The sequence below is a fragment of the Mchenga conophoros genome, linkage group LG4 (genome assembly GCF_057382185.1).
Source record: "Mchenga conophoros isolate Kocher_MC1m ecotype Shallow Benthic linkage group LG4, M_conophoros_male_GT1.1, whole genome shotgun sequence".
Lineage (NCBI taxonomy): Eukaryota > Metazoa > Chordata > Actinopteri > Cichliformes > Cichlidae > Mchenga > Mchenga conophoros.
Window position 1 is genome coordinate 28,315,231 of NC_140529.1, and position 18,876 is coordinate 28,334,106.

The 18,876-nt window shown below is 39.0% G+C and overlaps 2 protein-coding genes across 6 annotated transcripts; one reads left to right on the forward strand and one right to left on the reverse strand.

The window, feature by feature from the left end:
• Positions 1-151: 151 nt before the first annotated feature.
• lmx1al (LIM homeobox transcription factor 1, alpha-like) lies at positions 152-15,983 on the forward strand. Of its 2 annotated transcripts, none has more exons than XM_085271517.1 (9): positions 152-602; positions 2,442-2,530; positions 3,354-3,540; positions 12,732-12,964; positions 13,390-13,553; positions 13,692-13,769; positions 13,852-13,972; positions 14,049-14,231; positions 14,355-15,983. In XM_085271517.1, exons 1-9 carry the CDS (start codon positions 559-561, stop codon positions 14,510-14,512), a joined length of 1,257 nt encoding a protein of 418 aa, XP_085127643.1. In that variant the 5' UTR covers positions 152-558; the 3' UTR covers positions 14,513-15,983. The 2 variants fall into 2 exon arrangements, with proteins under 2 accessions (XP_085127643.1, XP_085127644.1); XM_085271518.1 differs by having other exon boundaries at positions 156-602; positions 14,076-14,231.
• chchd5 (coiled-coil-helix-coiled-coil-helix domain containing 5) lies at positions 12,136-18,658 on the reverse strand. 4 transcript variants are annotated; one of them, XR_014892241.1, is made up of 5 exons: positions 18,552-18,658; positions 18,219-18,359; positions 17,964-18,115; positions 17,715-17,797; positions 12,136-14,226 (listed from the first exon to the last, which is right to left on the reverse strand). XR_014892241.1 is itself a non-coding variant. In XM_085271519.1 (4 exons), coding segments are annotated over exons 1-4 (324 nt in total). In that variant the 5' UTR covers positions 18,554-18,658; the 3' UTR covers positions 16,397-17,768. The 4 variants fall into 4 exon arrangements, 1 of the variants encoding a protein (XP_085127645.1); XR_014892240.1 differs by lacking the exon at positions 12,136-14,226 and adding an exon at positions 16,095-16,322; XR_014892242.1 differs by lacking the exon at positions 12,136-14,226 and adding an exon at positions 16,397-16,971.
• Between the last annotated feature and the right edge of the window lie 218 nt (positions 18,659-18,876).

Genomic DNA, 18,876 nt, shown 5'->3' on the forward strand with positions numbered 1-18,876 from the left:
TGATTTTACAGCCTGGTGTAAGTAAATGGAGTGAAGCAACATTTCCTGATGTCTAGAAGGAGTAAAGTGATATCATCTTCATTCGGCTTTGTTCTTTTGATATTTTTGCATCAAACTCAGACAGTTTTGGTGTATAATACAACAAAAATTTAAATATGTTTTCCTGTGTGAAAGGGGCTGATATGTCATCACAAGTTGTTTCACCTTAGCTGTGCCCTTTTAAGTTTCCGTGTAACCGTGAGCACAAATGCAAAAGATCCTCCCCATCTGAGTTATCAATAGGCTGTATTATCACTCATCTTCCCTCATCATTTTCCGCACCTTCTCCCTCCCTCCTTTTCTGTCCATCTCCTCCCTCTGCGCCTTTTTACGCACAAAACAAGTCAGAGCGCACACACGGCTGCCGGAGAAAACAGGAGAGACAATAGGCAGTACTTCGGGTCATCATGGTATTTGGATTTTTACCGTAGGCAACATGCTCGGCGCTTTGTGAGGTACAGGTGGATAATCTGCGATCGCGTCTGTTCATTTACTAGTCTAAAGTTTCCCCAGGTTTTAATGTTGCCAACCGAGATTTCAGGAGGAGTGTGTTTCACCTCAAGGTAGGTCTCCGCAACTCAAGAACAGGTTGTCACTGAAGGCAGCCTCGTGATTTCCAAATAACCGTGTTGCTTGAATTGATGTGCATTTCGTGTTCCAGCAGCAGCGCGTGCTTAGATCCAACATTATTAGGGGTCTTTTGACAAATACACGGGATAAAGTATTAAATCCTGATGACCTTGCTGTCTGTTATGTTTTATGATCTTCGATCTTTAATGTATTGGCACAAGCATGTGAAATAGTCCTAAAAATATGATGCTAAAGGGAGCCAGCTGCTTTACAGACTGCAAGCCGCTTTTAGAGTATTATAATAATAATCATTATTATTATTATGTTCGTTTACAGTAGTTTTTAACGTGACTTGAATTCAGCAATCACATCTACAACTCAACTTTGTCTTTTACTTTTGATGGCACGAGGGAAGGTCTGACTTTTCATAGTTTCCAGCTATTTATTACAAACAGCTTGTAAACAAATCTCTCAAAATAGAAAGACTGTTTGTTGCATTAAACAGAGATTGGCTTCTTAGCATTAATTTGAATGCAGTTAACATTCAGCTTTAAAGAAAACATTGTTCATCCTCATAAATATGACAGTTTTGCTTTCTTTAATTGTAGCTCCAGGTGACTTGCGGGAAATCCAGAAATCGTTATTACTTCGATATTGATGATCACAGCACCGGCTTTTAGCGTCGACGTGTAATTATTGGTGCTTTACACAAGTGTGTCATGAATGTATTCAACCCGCAATTAGGAAAAGTGCCAAATCAGATTAGTTGTATTTACATAAGTCATTTGGTGTTATCTAATTACTTCACTTTCTAAGGCAACAATCCATTTTATATTCCCTGTATTTTACAGGTTCACCCCACAGGCCCCTCAAATGTAGAAATCAATAGGGTTCCTTACAATTATCGCAATAATAAGAACATACACAAATCTAGTGTGTTATTCATTTAAAATATAGACTATCATTATATTATTATACTTTACACAAAACACTAGAATCTGGTGACACCAGTGCTGAGAAACTCCAGCCTGCAGAAAAACATCAAAGAAAGTTTTCGTCAGTGTTTCCACAACTAATTTATTTTTATTTGAATCTTTCGCCATTTTTGCTTGTTTTTTCTGTCCTCTTTCATTTTTGTTTGTTTGAGCAGGTAAATTAGTAGAATACAAAATGCCGTCCGAAAAGTTTCTCTTTTCGTTATCCGTTTTGATTAAACGGGTCAATTTAAAAAAAAAAATTCTGTAAAGAATAAAATGGAAACATTGCACATTTTACAATTAACCTGATCATATATATATATATATATATATATGTTTAAAATAATTTCAACACAAAAATTTTAAATTTAAACCAATATAAATCTAAATATGTATTTTTTGCTTGTCTTACATTTTTTGCATTAGAACTGTTAATTTGTTATCATTTCTTAAAAGAAACCATAAAATGCACGATACATACAAATTGCCTTGCACCATTAGAAGTAGAATATATAATGCAGAAGTTATAGCTTATTGCAAAGTTTGAAATACAATTTGATGCTCGTAAAAAATCCCTTTCAATTAGAATTTTTGTTGGAAGAGAAACATTCTCAAATTCTCTTTTTTATCGTGTTTTTTTCTCCTGCAATTAATAAGCTTGTGCAATCCAGTCTGTAGGTGTGTATTTTTGATTCAGTCTGATTTTAAATAATGGTGGCATAGACAGTCCTATTATAAAATAATGAAATAAAAAATAAAAACGTCTCTCTTACCAATCCCCTTATTTTTAGGTTGATTTACTATAGCATGGTTCCACTGATATTTTAGATAGAAATGGTTCATTTTTGTCTCTAGCGATCACACTGAGGGGAGGAGAGAAGGGATGAAAACAGAGGAGAGCCAGCAGTCCTGTCTGCAGCAGCCTCCATCCTCCACGCCTTTCGGTAAGTCCGACAACCGATACACTATACAGTGAGTATAATAATCACAGGATGAGCTTTTTGGATTAATTTATCATCTATGAAAATCATGAAGACCACAAATAAGAATATCAAAGCATTTGATCCTGTCCATTTTGTCCGCGTTTTTAGGATCCTATAGACATTCAGGCCTAAGATTATAATAGAAAAAAATATTATTTAAAAATAAATAAATAAATAAATAAAATATAATATTGATTCAGTTTTTTAACAACCAACACAACATTAGACTATTATCGTAATACTGGGCTTACCCTATGAGGAACAAAATGCAACAAAGCCAAGGTTATCATATGTTGTAACATATGACTTATGTTACCCTAACGTAAGAATTAAAATAATAATATAATAAAAGCAACATCGACTGTTTATAAATGTAAATAATTCAAGATGATCGTTCACATAAAGTCGAAATAGGAATGAAATAAACAAATATCCAGATGTTAAATATCCAGATTTTTGATTGAAAAAATTAATATCCAACACCGAGGTTGCCATAAACTTTTGTGCGAAGTATGCGCCTGTCATTTTCCATCCATGCGAAAGAGAACATCGGTTTTTCTATGCCAGATTGCATATACAAACGATTGCATATACACACAGTAGTACACACGCGTTGGTCGATTGAATAAAACGTGTTTTATTGCATTATCGATGACCATGATGCAGGGAAATTTAGAAGCATGCTACTTTATACGGCTGGAGTTACACTGTGGAAACTTGGCCAGTATCTTGGCTTTTACCTTCTCTCAATCTCTCTGTTCATGCTTTGATATGTTCCCTTCAGGTCCAGAGTACAGAGGAGGAGAGGTGTGTGCGGGCTGCGAGTCTCCCATCGCCGACCGCTTCCTGCTGCGCGTGAATGAGCGTTCCTGGCACGAGACCTGTGTCAAGTGCGCCGTGTGTTTAAGCGCGCTCACTGGGACTTGTTACAGCCGGGACCGCCTGCTGTACTGCAAGCACGACTATGAAAAGTAAAAACACACACTCACAAACACACATGCTCACACACAGACATACACACACTGTCAGTTCAAGGATAACACAGCCTACAAATTTAGGTTGGGAAATTCCCTGTGACTAAAACAAGCTTTATCTCGTGCTGAAAATAATTTACATAATCTGCAAAGAAATACAGTTGCATAATAATGGAAAGAATAAAGTTAATTGTACGTTGAAATGTAATTATAATTCTCAATTTGGTCAGAGTAAGTTTACTTATGGAGACTATTTTAAACATTTTAGTTTTGCCTACTCAATCAAACTGAACTGATGTTAGCCAGTCTCCTGTTTCCAAGCTAAACAGGTTTTGAGACTTCAAATTGAGAGGTAATTGTTATATAAGTATAGTGACATACTAATCTTGTAACATTTGCTGATGTGATATTATTGTGTTACTGACACACACACACACACACACACACACACACACACACACACACACACGCAAGGAGAGAGTGAGAGAGAGAACAGTGAAGTTGAACTTCTGTTTAAAACAGATGAGGAACACGTCTTTCATATTTTACATCTACTGGAAGTCTTTTGTTAGACTTAACAGCATCTATCAATGTGCCAACAAAAGATGTAGTAAAATGTTAATCACTGCAAGAGCACGTGTGATTTTAATTCTGAAAAATTAATGTAGGTGTCAAGAAAGGAGATTATTTAGACTGTACAAATGACCTGCACATAAATCAATCCTCACACTGAACAAATCTGGTTAAATAATATTAATGAAACTTTAACGACTTAGTTTAGAGATGAGGAAGACTTATGAAGTTGAGAAATGAGAGTAGCAAATACAGGCTACATGTTGTACTAATGTTTGGAAAAAAAAACTTTGCAAATTTTTATAACAGAAATTTGTGTAAAAATACATGGGCCTTTAAATTGAAAATCCACATTCAATCCGAAACATCTATCATTATAGACAATGCTGGATTTGTGTGTCAAACCTATGTGGCTTTACTTAAATTCAAGATACCCAGAGGGTCAGTGTGCTTACAATTTCACATTTTTGGAATTGAGCCACAACCAATATAAGATATGAAAACTGACTGAATGTATGCAGTAGCAGTTTTTATAGCTTATTTTTGCTTATTGATCTAGTCGTTTCACAAAGGCAAAGTCTATTTCCCTTGTTTTTAAATTTACAATCTTAACTGAACCAACAGCCCTTGCCACTGCTATTCAGTACCTTGTAGTACAGCATCTGGACACACTACAATATATTGCAATGTAAAAGTTCAGAGATTTTTTTTCTTTAATGGCTCACTCCACTGTACATTTTTGTGGCCATTCTACATTTTAACTTTGGCTGCTTTGTGTGTGCTGTGGTCACTGGGTGTGCCTGCAAAGGAAGCTCCAGGGATGGACAGCTTAAGGACGAGTCTGCAGCTTGTTATCATTGTTATGAAAAGTGTCAGACGGCATCCAGCAGCACAGACTCTCCCACTGTACCTGACATCTGGAGGAGAGTGAGGGAGAGAGAAAGAGAGGGAGGGGGGGGGAGAGAGGGGGGGGGGACTGTGATGAAAGTCCATTGTGTGACGTTTATCTGGAAAAATGAGTGGGAAACTTGGAGGCAGTAGTACCATAACTGAAGAACTGGGCTCATTTTCAGTGATGGAATGAAAAAGTATATTTGCTCTCACTGTGTAATGACTGTAATTGCAGATCCAAATTAATAGTCAGAGGCTCATTCACTATGTTGTTGATTTAGTACCCTATACATTGCATATGCCTTGTTGCCTTGTTGTGTGAGTCAGTGCCAGACTTGGCACATAGTTATGCCCGTGACCTTCAGTGGATAGGCAACAATGTCTCCTTGTTTTCCCAGCAGTCTGTCCATCGGCGCCTTACTCTACACCCCCACCACCTCCATCTAGAGCAGGTGTGTGATAACCATGTCCAAGAATTTGGAATGTGCATAAGAATTTTAGGGGAATTTGTACAATTATTAGTGGATACCAGGATATGGATTTGAGTATCCATATCCATATCCTGGTATGGATACTCAAATCCTGCTTCAGACAGGAAAATGCACATCATTTCAGTGCTGTCACTGCATGCTGATGAGTTTACTTTGTCAGGAATTGTAAGGAGTTAAAAAAAAACTGAATTCACTGAAAAATATGTGAATGTAATGCATTAATTGAAAAATGGCATTTTGCAAGCAGGCTTGGGTTTTTAATATTGGGATGTCTTCCTTGTGCACTATCTCCGGCTAGTCCAAATATATGTTTTTTAGTCACAAACAGACCAGACCAAACAGTGCATGGTGCATGTGCTTTTTTAATCATAGCTTTCTTTTAATATATGAAAAAGAAACAAATACAAAATGTATTTGTGGGTAGGCATATGTTTTTAATTAATCTATCTGGTCTTCACGAAAAAGAAAACACACGCAGATTCAAATGAGAAAGGAAATCAAATTTTCAAATGTTACCCATCCTCCACCCTGATTCGTGTGGCGTTAACTGCCTCCAAGGCAAAGGTTTGTTCAACATTTGCATGTTTAATGCTTTTGAAGGATACATTGCTTCTGTATTACTGTACACTGATTATCAAAAAGTCAATATAAGGTTTCAAAATATCTGATGATTTTTTAAACATCTTATTTATTTATTTATGTATTTGGGGTTGCGGGGCAGGTGAACCATAATCATAGTCTGCTCGGTTCTGAGAATGCCTCAGAACACCCTCACTGAATCTTAAGTATGTCACTCTCATTCACATTAAGTATGTGAACATAAATAAGCACATCATTACTATTTATTTAATAAAACAAAAATAAAATAAAATAAAACTGGAGGTATGCCTTTTTAGTAGTGCCAGTTTTAAGTTTCCCTGGTCTCAATCTGTTATGGAAATGAAGGGATTTAGACACAACTCAAGTGCATTTGTGGATTTTTCTTGTGGATTTATTTTTGTTTTGAAACCTTGAGAAATTCTCTGGAACTCCATCCTGTTATGGACCAGATGTTCAACATGAGGCACTAGAATAAGACTTCGCTGCACACAAATTCCCTTAAGGTTGTTTTTACGCACAGGCGCAATACATTCCATTTACTGGCACAATGGACAGTTATACAAATCTAGCTAGAAAAAGTTAGGAAGTGATAATTTTATAAAACTTTAAATGGAATTTTTCAATGATGTTACTTTTCTGACAAAATTATTAATAGTACAGCACTCTAGTTGTACTGTATGTTAATATAATTACAATTAAACTAAAAACAGACTTCTTTTTAAAGCTGTTTAGGCATAATCCTAAAACTGGTTATTATGATTCCTTGTCAAAGTGACAATTATAAAACAAGTGTTCTCTTCTCAATAGTACTGAACCCAAACAGCGCTGAGGGTAGTCTGGCTGTGAGAAGCCTCCAAACTCCCTTGAAAGCCACATAAAGGCAGCTCCAGCTCTGTGAAAAACAGGTCACAAGAGTGGATATTCACTAAACCTTGAGTTTAATGCCTCACGCTGTGGGGTGGAGGGCACAGAGACTACATCTAAGTTTACAAACCCTCTCACCACAGACATAGAGAGGGAGGCCTAGCGGCCACAGCTATAGAATCATCCTCTGCTGACCGAGTAGTTAGACGTGAGTCTAACACTAACGACCTGAAAGAGTATCTTCTCAGTGCATTTATGCGAGTGAACGTCTAAGTCTGAGGTTAGAAATCACATCTTTTACCCATTCTCCCTTCTATACCTCCACCCCACCAACCGTTTCGCTCCCTATCTCACCATCGTTCATCACTGTCTGCTTTGTAATAATATTTCTCTATTCCAAACCTCATTTCCTTCTTGTTGAGATTGATAGCAGCGATGACACCAAACAGTTTATCTCCCCGTTTATCCCTTGTTTTCTCTTAATCGCCCCCCCCCCCCTCCAGTGCTCCTTTGTCTCTCAGGAGGGGAATAGGAGGAGGTGGCAGGGTGGCTGATTGGGTACAGTGCTAATTGCCCAGCTCTGGCTGTCCTGGGTTGACAGGTCTGATACTGGGCTGCAGGGAAATACTATTACAGATAATTATGCAATGATATGTCAGTGGAAATACAAACCCTTATTCCTATAAGCCTAAAATGAGTCACTATTGACGTAAAAAAAAACAAAAAACATTGACCATTTTAAAACATGTCAACCACAACAGAGTTTGATATTTTGGACTTATTTGGCTATAATTATGAAATCCCTTTGACAAAGGAGAAGACAAAATAATTTGTCTTTGTAGAAACCAAACCATGACAGCGTGAGGGTGGAGGCAGAAATCTGAGCAATTTTAGGTTAAATAACTGGAAATTTCAGCTCAGAGAGCGTAAGGTTTATAGCTCATTGTTGGTGAAGGCAAATGTAGCTTTTCTGCTCTGGCTGTACATCATATACACATGCAATGCTCAAAAGTTGAAGTACTTCTCTCTCACCTAAGAGTCTTATATTAGCTACACCTGCAGCTCAACAGATGATGGTTGGAGGTTTGCCAGATGAGAATAAAGTGCGGATGGATGGGTTTTTGAGCTTTGATGGTGTGCTGTTGAAAAACAGTCTGATTTGATGGCATAAATGAAAGAGCATCAGGGAGAACTGTCACTGATGGAGAAAGGGTTCAAAATGGGTTAAAGAAGGAAAGGACAAGGTGTGGGAGAGTTTTAAGGACAGAACGGCTTCAGACCAGGGCAGATTTTTGTCTGTGTATGTGTGTAGATGGTGATGGTGGTGGTGGTGAGGGGGTGATATTGCCACTGTTTTTGCATAATGTGAGATGAGACCCCATCATCTTTCCTCCCCCACAACAATTTTATAACAGACAGCTAATAAATGTTTCATGGCAGAACAAGCTGCTCGCCTCAGCTTTATTAAATCTGAGATAATAAAAGCAGAGAGGGAGAGGAAAAAAGAGAGTGCGAATAGGGGGTCGCACCAGAGAGGGAGAGATAGGGAGATCGGCGTAGACTTCTCGCAAATCGACCGGCTGTATCTCCTGTTTCTGGGGCAACGGGTCCCGCTGTCCCCCGCCACCCCCTCCCCGCTGCTTCCCGCTCCGCCAGAGACAGACAGGAAATGAGAAACGGGCAGACAGGATATTGCGTTCTGGTGGCCTGGGGATTAACTGTTTTATCTAAACTAACACACACCCACTCACTCACACACAAACACACATCTATATCCTGACACATAGCATTCATTCTTGGTAGCATCAGGTGTAACTCACAGCCACACACCCAGAGACACATATCATGCATGCAGAGACCATGCACATCGTGCAGGTATTTGGTTGTTACTTTACACAGGAAAAGTCTTGAATATTATATACATCAGTGCTGCTCTCATGTAGAGCTGGTCATTACCAAGGTTTACTGCAAGAGTCACACCATGTAACTTTATAACTGTGGGACTGCCTCAGTGTGCACAAATACCTCTAAAGATCTATTCTATGTACTGTTGGCCCTTGTGTCCGTTGGATAGCAAGTATTATATACATGTTGCACATTTTTAGAGCATGCATTGACCTTGTTACTGCACTGATGCATGGATGGACGTGGTGCACAGATGCAGCATCTGTCACTGTTTTATTGATGTTTGTACCCAGGCACCTTATCTATGTTTACACTAACTGTGCATATTTGTGTTTATGTGTGCATGCGGCTGTATATATCCGTGTGTTTGTATGCATGACTTTACTATATATATCTATATCTATATCTATATCTATATCTATAGATATATATATATCTTTAAACCTGTGTATTTCTCTATGAGAGTGTGAGTGAGTGAGTGGTGGCAGGGTAGCAAGTATCGTGGGGAATGCTGGGAGATTTTAATAACACAGAAGCAGTGCAGGGAGATTTAATAAAAGGAGATGATGTGATTACTGAACCCTGGCTCTGAGCCATTTTGCTTCACAGAGCAATATCCGCCAAAAGTGCACACACACAATTCCACACACACAGACACACACACACAACCGCACACACTCCACACACATCTAAGAAATTGATACTAAACAGAATACAACTTAAAACTAAGATTGATGCATATCATTTGTACTTTTTGCATCTGTAACGTGAATCTTCTATTATACCTTCATTGTCGCACACTATGGTCACATATGTGGGAATCACAAGCTAGGACATCTAAACCTCTGCTTATCACACCTTGTGAGAAAGAGATCCATCTTAAACTATAGGTCAAAAATCAAAATGAGTGACAATGGTGGTGGATCCTTGGTGGTGAAAGTTAAATTTATCTAAGTTAGGTTCTTTTGGTCTTGGTGACCAAAAGACCAAAGCTTAGTGCAATAAGAGAAACTCCTTAAAAAGAGAGTTAGTATAACCAAACCTATACCTGTATAAATATTCATCAGTTATGAAAGCAAGTGCAACAACTGCAGTTGCTCTGAGACACATACATATTTATGGAATGATTGTATTGCAGACCAGACAATGTCATGCTTGTCACAGCTCTCAGGCAAAACAATGCCACATGACACAGCTTAGGGAGGTGATGAAGATTGTGTTGTGATGTTTGTATGCCTAGGCTCTGCAATAAACAAAAGGGAAAGACCTGATTATACCAATACTTACAATACAGCACCTTTTTCTGCCTCTCTACACTTGATCTCGTAATCAGTGAGCTTGTAATTAGCCATGCCCCGTAACCCCTCCAAAATCCATGGCATTGAGCATAAAGTTGCCTAGAGCCAGTCTTTATAATGTTTTGTACATCACACGCTCTAAAGGTTGATCATTACCTTCAGCCTCCTGTGAGCACTTGCAACTCTATTCTACGCATTCGCGCATATATCATATTATTACTTCATTAAAGTAAAGCTGTCTAAATCCAAAGCAAAGAGGGTTTTTTTAACTATCTATTCGCTTAGCTTTCAGCACAGCTGTTCCTTAATATACATCAGCTGTCTGACTTCTAGTTTTCACTTTTTTGAATTGTACACATTAAAAAGTTAAAACAAAATTAAGAACATAAATAACTATGTAACACCCACCATACCAGAAAAAATACAGATATTAACCCATACCATAGAGACTTATTATTTTTAATGATTTAAAATAAAGAACTCAAGATGAATTTGACAAATTTACTCAAGCACTGGAACCTGGGCTGCATGTGTGGCCATGTTTGACTAGAATGTATAAATCCTGTAAAGTTAAATTCACCTTAATCGTATGATTGCTCTTTATCCGTCATGCCCGTAGTGATTTTTTGGAAGCTGCACCCTGGTCAGGCCCATGTGTGAATGATACTTCTATTAGAGGGATTATGCTGATCTACTTACAGACCCCCCTCTGTGGCAGTTGCCCCAAGTTTCCTTTATTTGCCATGTTGAGTAAATTCCTACCGTGCTGTGTACACCCCTGATTAGGGAGTGTGGGACTTAACCACCAACCTCATCAATCTTGTGTCAAGCAACCCTGACGATTCTGTTTTGTTGTTTTTTGTTCCCAATGAAAGGACGTATTTGAAATACTGTGCAGAGCGGTGTGATGATTGCGCCCTTTTGTAGCATGCATGTTCTGTACCACATGTTATGATTGACATGTGCGTTATTGCAGGAATTTTACAGTGGAAGCATCTTTCTAAAATGCAATGTAATGTTACTGTGACTAAGTAATTTAAGCAACATTTAGTCAAACACAAGGTCCTATCATAATAGTCTTTGTATGGTTGCTTATAGGAGTATTGTGTTTGCTTTATGATGTTAAGTTAGCGACACTGTCATTTGGGGATATTTGGGGAGCGTTTGGCAGATGGATTGAGAAAGATTAGCTGTAGCAGCTGCGTTTGGGACAGAATCACAGATTAGGAGCTCTAATGTGCAGACCTGGCTCCTTCTTTACTCTCCAGATTTGGGCAGCAACACCTTCCTATCACTCAGTCAGGGAGCGTCAACACTTCAGGCTTCATCCCTTCTTCCCCCCATTCCCTCCCTTCCCATCCTCCCTCCTTTCTTAACAGGGTTTGTGTTCCATTGTGCTGCTATTTCTGTATACATCAACCTTTATCTGTTTCACACCCATGTTCAGGCTTCCTCGTAACTTTTCCCACTGAAGAATTGTAATGACGATCAAGAATATTTCCTAATCATAGATGTGTTGCACCACTGCTTTGATGATATGGTGAATGTGAGTAACTATCCAAATATATATATACTGATACTCGGTGGGTGAGTGTGTGCAAATGTGGTGATGGTGTGTGTGTGTGCGTGCATATGTGCATGTGCGTGTGTGCGTGCGTGTGTGTGTGTGTGCGCGCGCGCGCGTGCGTGCGTGTGCATAAGTGAGAGGAGAGAGATTAACCCCATGCTATCCCCAATCCCTGGTTATGAGTTTACAGCGTCTGTCTGGCCATCTCACTGTTTAAACAACAATCTAATTAATCCTGTCTTTATTAGTTTCAGTGAACTGGGGAGGCAGGCTGGGAGGGCATGAGGGAGAACTGGGAATGCTGGCAGAAAGTACTGAATACTGAGGAGGGAAGGGGAGGAAACCAAGTGCAAGAGCAGGGATTTGAGAGGAATTTAATGGCATAGATTTGGGCCCTGTGAATAGAAATAGGGATGTGCAAGAGATTGTCATGTGGGAGAGAAAGTTAGGGGTTGTAACATAGCACAGGAGGAGAGATGGGGGGACAAAAGAAGGAAAGTGGTCATGGGGAAAAGTAATAGACCTGAGAAAGACTGTTTTAAGCTTTATTCACTGAGTTAAATACATAAATTATGGGCAATATATGGACAGAGTGGAGTTCACTTCACCAAGGAAATCTTAACATTTAAGGATTTAAATGGGGAAAAACTCTCCACAGACATCTTTTTAAGAAGCTAACTACTGCCCCCTACTGTGAGAATGTTAAAAATAAAAAACAATGTAATAATACAGACTACTGTAACCCATCTAACAGATGTTCACCTTGTTGCACTGTGAATTGGGTAATGCTTATAGGACCTTTAATTAAGAGACTATGCTAATCTCCAGAATCATTGGCGCTAAGGGTAAATGTGTCAGAGCTTCTTGTTTGTGCTGCCATCTTTAATTAATTTACTTCTTATTCTAAGCTGCTAGACTGTTATCATGCCATGTTTCACAGTTTATGGATGTATCCATGAAAATATAAGCCCGCGTGTGTATGTTTCTGTGCCCCTCCAGGCTTTTTGTAAGAAAGTGCAGTGCCTGCTTGCAAGTCATTGGACGTTCTGAGCTGATAATGCGTGTGCTAGGCCAGGTATACCACCTGGGCTGCTTCAGCTGCTGTGAGTGTGAACGTCGGCTGCAGAGAGGTGATGAGTTTGTGCTGAAAGAAGGCCAGCTGCTCTGCCGCATGGACTATGAAAAGGAGAGGGAAATGCTGGCTGCCATCAGCCCTACACCAACTGAATCAGGTAAAGCAGGTTTCTTCGGAGGATACATAATAAAGGTCAAAATTACTTTTCTTGGGGAAATAATCTTTCTTTTTACACTCATGCCTTTAGTCAAAATCAATCATTTTCATCCCCTTTAAATGAGTAAACAGTATTTGAAAGAAAAACCTTAATATTTAAGACAAAAGCAGTTTCAAGAAAAAACAAAAAAGAAAAAAGTTTCAAGCTTCTTCCTTTTTAAAAATTTTAAATGAAGGCGCGATTATTGAATTTCAAATAGTGAGAATAGTTTTCAGCAGTATGTTGAAAGTAATTTAAGCAGTACCATTTTCTTCCATGAGAACGAACAAACTGTTACTGTAAACTACATGGAAAATATTTGTTTCAAATGTCACTGTTTGCAGAGCATTGTTCTGATTGTGCTATTGTTTACTTAACTTGCTCAGTAAAAAGTGAGGATGAGGATGGTGGAGGAGGCTCCGGAGGAGGGAAAGGCGGTGATGAAGGCAAGGAGCACAAGCGTTCAAAACGTCCACGCACTATCTTGACCACACAGCAGCGGCGTGCTTTCAAGGCCTCCTTTGAAGTGTCAGCCAAACCATGCCGTAAGGTGGGTTGTTGGTCTTGTCAGTATGCCACAAGATACTCCTGGTCATGCTTTCCAAACTTTAGTTTTCAAGGGTATGGCTGCTGTGTTTGGCACTGTGAAGTTAAGATTTTTAAAACAATTAAAAACTCTATCCTCTAGGTGAGAGAGACACTGGCTGCAGAGACTGGGCTGACAGTGCGTGTTGTTCAGGTGTGGTTTCAAAACCAGAGAGCCAAGGTAAGACTTTATAGTTTTCCTAAAGGCATGCTCACAAAAGCACAAAGAGAAAATTTGTACACCGTGTGCTTTTGTGCGTCAGATGAAAAAGTTAGCTCGCCGACAGCAACAGCAGCAGCAGCAACAGCAGGAACAAGAGCAGCTGGGAGGCACCAGGAGGGGACCGAGCAGAGGGGGCCGCCAAAGCAATGATGACAGCGAGGGTAAGAGCTTTGAGTACCAGTACAAGATCAAGAAGGAAAGAAAAAAAGATGGAAAGAAAGACTGGTATGGTTAAAGTTTTGGGCGTTTTGAATCTTTATATAGATGGATCTAGTACCCATGGCATGGATGGGATGCTGGGATATCCATCTCTGCCACGTCAGCAGCTCCTTGCTCTGGACCCCAACATTTATGGTGGAGAGCCATTTCGACATGGGCTTACACCACCTCAACTGAATAGCGAGCAGCTCCACTCCTATGGTATGACAGAAAGACAAAGATAAAAGTTACAAAAAAAATAACTTGCTTTTACTTTTTTTTTCTTGCTCTCACTAAAAACTCTTTCACTTCAGCTGTCCACACTCTCCTTCCTTTTGACTGCAGACTCAGAAACAGTGTTCCATGACCTGGACAGCGATGGAAGCCTTGGTCACCTTGGCGACTGCCTCTTAGCAACAGGGGAGGGCGGTCTCCTGGCAGGGCGAGTGGGAAATCCCATCGACCGTCTGTACTCCATGCAGAACTCTTATTTCACCTCCTGACCCTTATAAACTGTCACTCTTTCCCCTCCTGTTTCACCTTTCACCTCAGAGATGCAGCTAATGGAGTCTGTCCATCAACATGCCTGTGGGACCATTCTCCATGAAACACCCTACAGCCAAACACACTTACGAGCTTTTATCACAGGCTAACATCAATTAGACATAGTTAGTCATAATATCAATTTGCAGCAGATTAACATAGTGATCCCACATCTTTCCCAGATAAGAATCACATGCTGGAAATACAGACACTGTAAATGTCCAAGATAAAGGACCTCAGTTTACTCTGTTGTATTTATGTAATGTTTAATGAAAAATGCTTCATGGCACTTTCCAACAAAAAAAAATTAAGACACTTATACCTATCAATATGTATATCACGAATTACAGATGATAATTGGTTGCTGAAAGTGAATTCATCAATCAAATCACATATAATTAGCAGTCTTGGCAGCTGATGGGCAGCTGAGGGTTTAAATTAAATTAGTATATTGCATTACTTTTTGTTTTGTTTTGCCAGGACTAGAGTAGTTATTGTGTGAATGACTGCAGCGTATACAGCACTGTATATGGATTGGAGTACACTTTTGCTCTCAGGTTAGTGTGTATGTTTGTGGAACCTGAGCCACAACTCAGGATATTGTGCTGGATAGGATGACAATTTAACTTGCCCAATGACTTGAAGGACAGAGATTGCAAAGAAATTCTGTGAAAAATTATTTCAAACTATATCCTTGGTTTTTCATACTGCATGACTGATAAAATATGGACCAAAAAAAGTGGGTTTTTTTGGCATTTAGCTATAAACTCTACAGGGTCATTTGAGGAGCCTTATGCGGAAACAGGGTTGTTTAAGTGGTTATCGTCTTAGTTTTCCTTTCTCTTTTATAATGTGATCACTCAAAAACAGTGCAGTAAATTTCAACTCTTTGGTATATAATTTCCCAAATGAAGGATACTGGGTACATGAAGGTACTCCAAATGTAAATGTGTGTATGACTGTGTTATAATTAACTGTTGTAGTCACAAACTGTAATAATTTCCTTCTCAGAAAGTCACATTAGGTAGGTATTTCGTATCTTCTTATGTGATAATCAGCAAATATTTAAACTGTAGCATGATATTTATGTGCCACAAGTAGGTATGAAGAAATAGCCTCCAAATTCAAGTGTTGCAGAAGGCATCAGGATCAGAATCATGAAGTGGTGCAGAATAAAATAGGATTAGGGTGAAACTCTTTTCATTTAGAAGCCAGTAATTGGCTACAGCCTGTGACATTCCTTCCTGACATTATGTTTGACTCTGATAACTGACTCATGGTGTTTTTAAAGTGATAATATTGTGAATGTAACTTATTTGTGCAGTAGATGAGTTCTTATCTTACTTTTTTGATCAGTGACTGCCAGGTGATGTGCTTTGAATGTAATGTTGCCGTATCTTCAATACAATCTGCGGTTTCGTCTTTGAACAACACTTGGCTTCTTTGTCCTAAATACAATAAATGATGACGCATTTATCACTTGCTCAAATGGTATGAAACAAAGATGCACTTTAAAAGCAAGGAATCAGTTTCCTCTCAGTCTTTCCACTCAAAACTTTAATAACTCAACCAGAAAATGTCTGTTCTGCTTAGTGGTCACAGGGTTCATAACTCAACATCCTCCCTCTGTCTCTTTCAGTAGTCCCACTGATTAGAGCTGGACAGCCCTCTCCTTTCTTCCCAGACTCCCTATTGCTCAGTCACTGAGTAGCCAGGATAGTTTGTGTGGGAGCAATACATTCCAGTTTAATATTTGACTCTGACTCAGACCTGAAGAGGGCACGGGTGGGAGGAATAGGCACAAGAAACAGAAACAATAAGAGGATGACAACATCAGAAGAGTATTAGAAGTCTAAGGTCATTTTTTTAATGAAACTGTTCAATAAATCAGTACACACCTGACTTTCTCACATTCAGAGACATAAATCTTATTTTTAAATCATAAAACTTACATGAGAAATTAGGGAATGACACAGCAATTAAATACTTCATGCAATCATGTAACCCACAGTACTAACGCAAATTTAAATAAATACAGTGTTGTTAAAAAGTATTTGCCCACTTCCTGATGTTGTCTTTTTTTTTTTTTTGCATAATTGTCACAATTACATGTTTCAGACTATCAAACAAATTTAAGACAATAATCCAATAAAGAATAAAATACACTTTGTAAATTATTTAAATTATTTAAGGGGGAAAAAGCTATCCAAACTCATGAAAAAGAAACACGAAAAAGTAATTCCTAACATCATAAAATCAACACACTATTTCAGAAGTAGAACATCCTACCAACAGTCATCCATGGTGGTGGTAGTGTGATGTTTTGGGGCTGCTTTGCTGCTTCAACACCTGAACGACTTGACTGATGGAAGCGTCATCAAGTGCACATCAAATTTGTCTGACTCCATTACCCAAGAACCTAATCAAGCACATTTGGTTTATGCATGAGGACAGTGACCCCAAGCACACAAGCAAGTGTGACCTTGCAAAAAAACCCCAAAAAAAAACAAAATGAAGACTTGGAGTGGCCTAGTCAATAAGGTGCTTTGGCATGACCTTAAAGCAGGTCATTCATCCTTGAAAACCCTGCAGCTCAGCTGAATTAAAATGAAAGACTTATTGCCAGTCATTGCAAACCCTTGATTGCAATTCTTGCTGCCAAAGGTAGCACAATCAGTTATTACATTTAGGCTTTTCAGCTAGGGTTAGGTAGGTTTAAATCAGGGGTAGGCGACTCCAGGCCTCGAGTGCCAGTGTCCTGCAGGTTTTAGATCGCACCCTGGGTTAACACACCTGAATCAAATGATTAGTTCATTACCAGGCCTCTGGAGAACTTCAAGAAATGCTGAGGAGTCATTTAGCTCTTTAAATCAGCTGTGATGGATCATGGACACATCTAAAACCTCCAGGACACCGGCACTCGAGGCCTGGAGTTGCCTACCCCTGGTTTAAATGATGATTTAACAAAATAAATGATCATTTAAAAACTGCATTTTGTATTTACTCAGGTTATCTTTGTCTAATATTAAAATGATGATGATGGTCTGAAACATGTAAATGTGATAAATATGCAAAATAAAATTAGGAAGTAGGAATTGGGAAGTATTGTATTCTATCAGCCACTGTACATACATGTCTGGAATACATTTGAAACCAGCCCACCTGGTGGCAGTGGTGTAGATACAGGTTTTTTCTGGTAATGGAGGACATCCTGTGCTAAGATGGTTGAGATACTGGATTTGTAGCTGGAAAAGATAAAAATAATCGTTTGGTATGTTGGCAACTAAAGCTTATGCAATATTATTATTATTTTTGCAAACATTAGTGTCTTCAAAATTTGTTTTATATTATGATGCATGAAAAACCAGCATGCACAACCTGTTTCCATAAAAAACACACTGAAAAACGTACCCACTCCACTGAGGTCGACTGTCTCTGCACAGCCCAGAAAGCGAGCCACATGTGGCGAGCAGGAGACAGGTTGTCCCTGATGTTCTCTCAGGCAGCGCTCAAACTCCACAAACTCATTGGAACACTCCTGCCTGATCTTCTGGATGACTGGGCTTAACATAGTTAGAGGTTAGATTAAAATACGCCTGGAAAATATTTACAGCAGGATGCCAGAATCACTCGAGTAGGAATGACAGAACAAATAAATGGACTTACTGTGATGATGTACATTGTGCAACATTCATCTTCAGCTCGTGACACTTCTGCTGCCATGTTGATGGATTGGAGGCTACACATAACCCATACGCTTCCATTTCTTTACGGCAGTACTTTGCAGTTATATCCATAGCAGCCTGCCTGAAAGGTGACAGATTTATTTAAACCAGTGCGTGAGAACAGATAAGAACTATCACTCCTGTGTGCAGTAAATTCAACACGATAAAGTACTTTTCTGGAGGATGCAACAAATACTTGTAATTAGTTACATTAGATTCTTTATCTAGGAAATACAACGTGTACGTTGTGTAACTGATTATTTAAAATTCTTACATGTTGCTTCTTTTATGGTGTTTGAAACGAGGACGCTAATCAGCCAAGGTTACACCACCACTACTTCTGCATGTGGAACCATGCCTGGACAGGAAAGCCAATGTTTCTATAATCTTATTGGTTCAGGATTGCATCAGTCACACACTCTGGCTACGCCCCTACAGTGACGTCACTTTCCTTAAAGGGGAAAGCCACTTGCTCGATTAACATGCAAATAAAGTCTACATTTTGCCAGATACACCCCTATATTTAGAAGTGTTAATGTTTTTAATGTTTACTTTAAACAGTAAATTTTACAAGTATTTCGAGGTAAAAACAAAAAAAC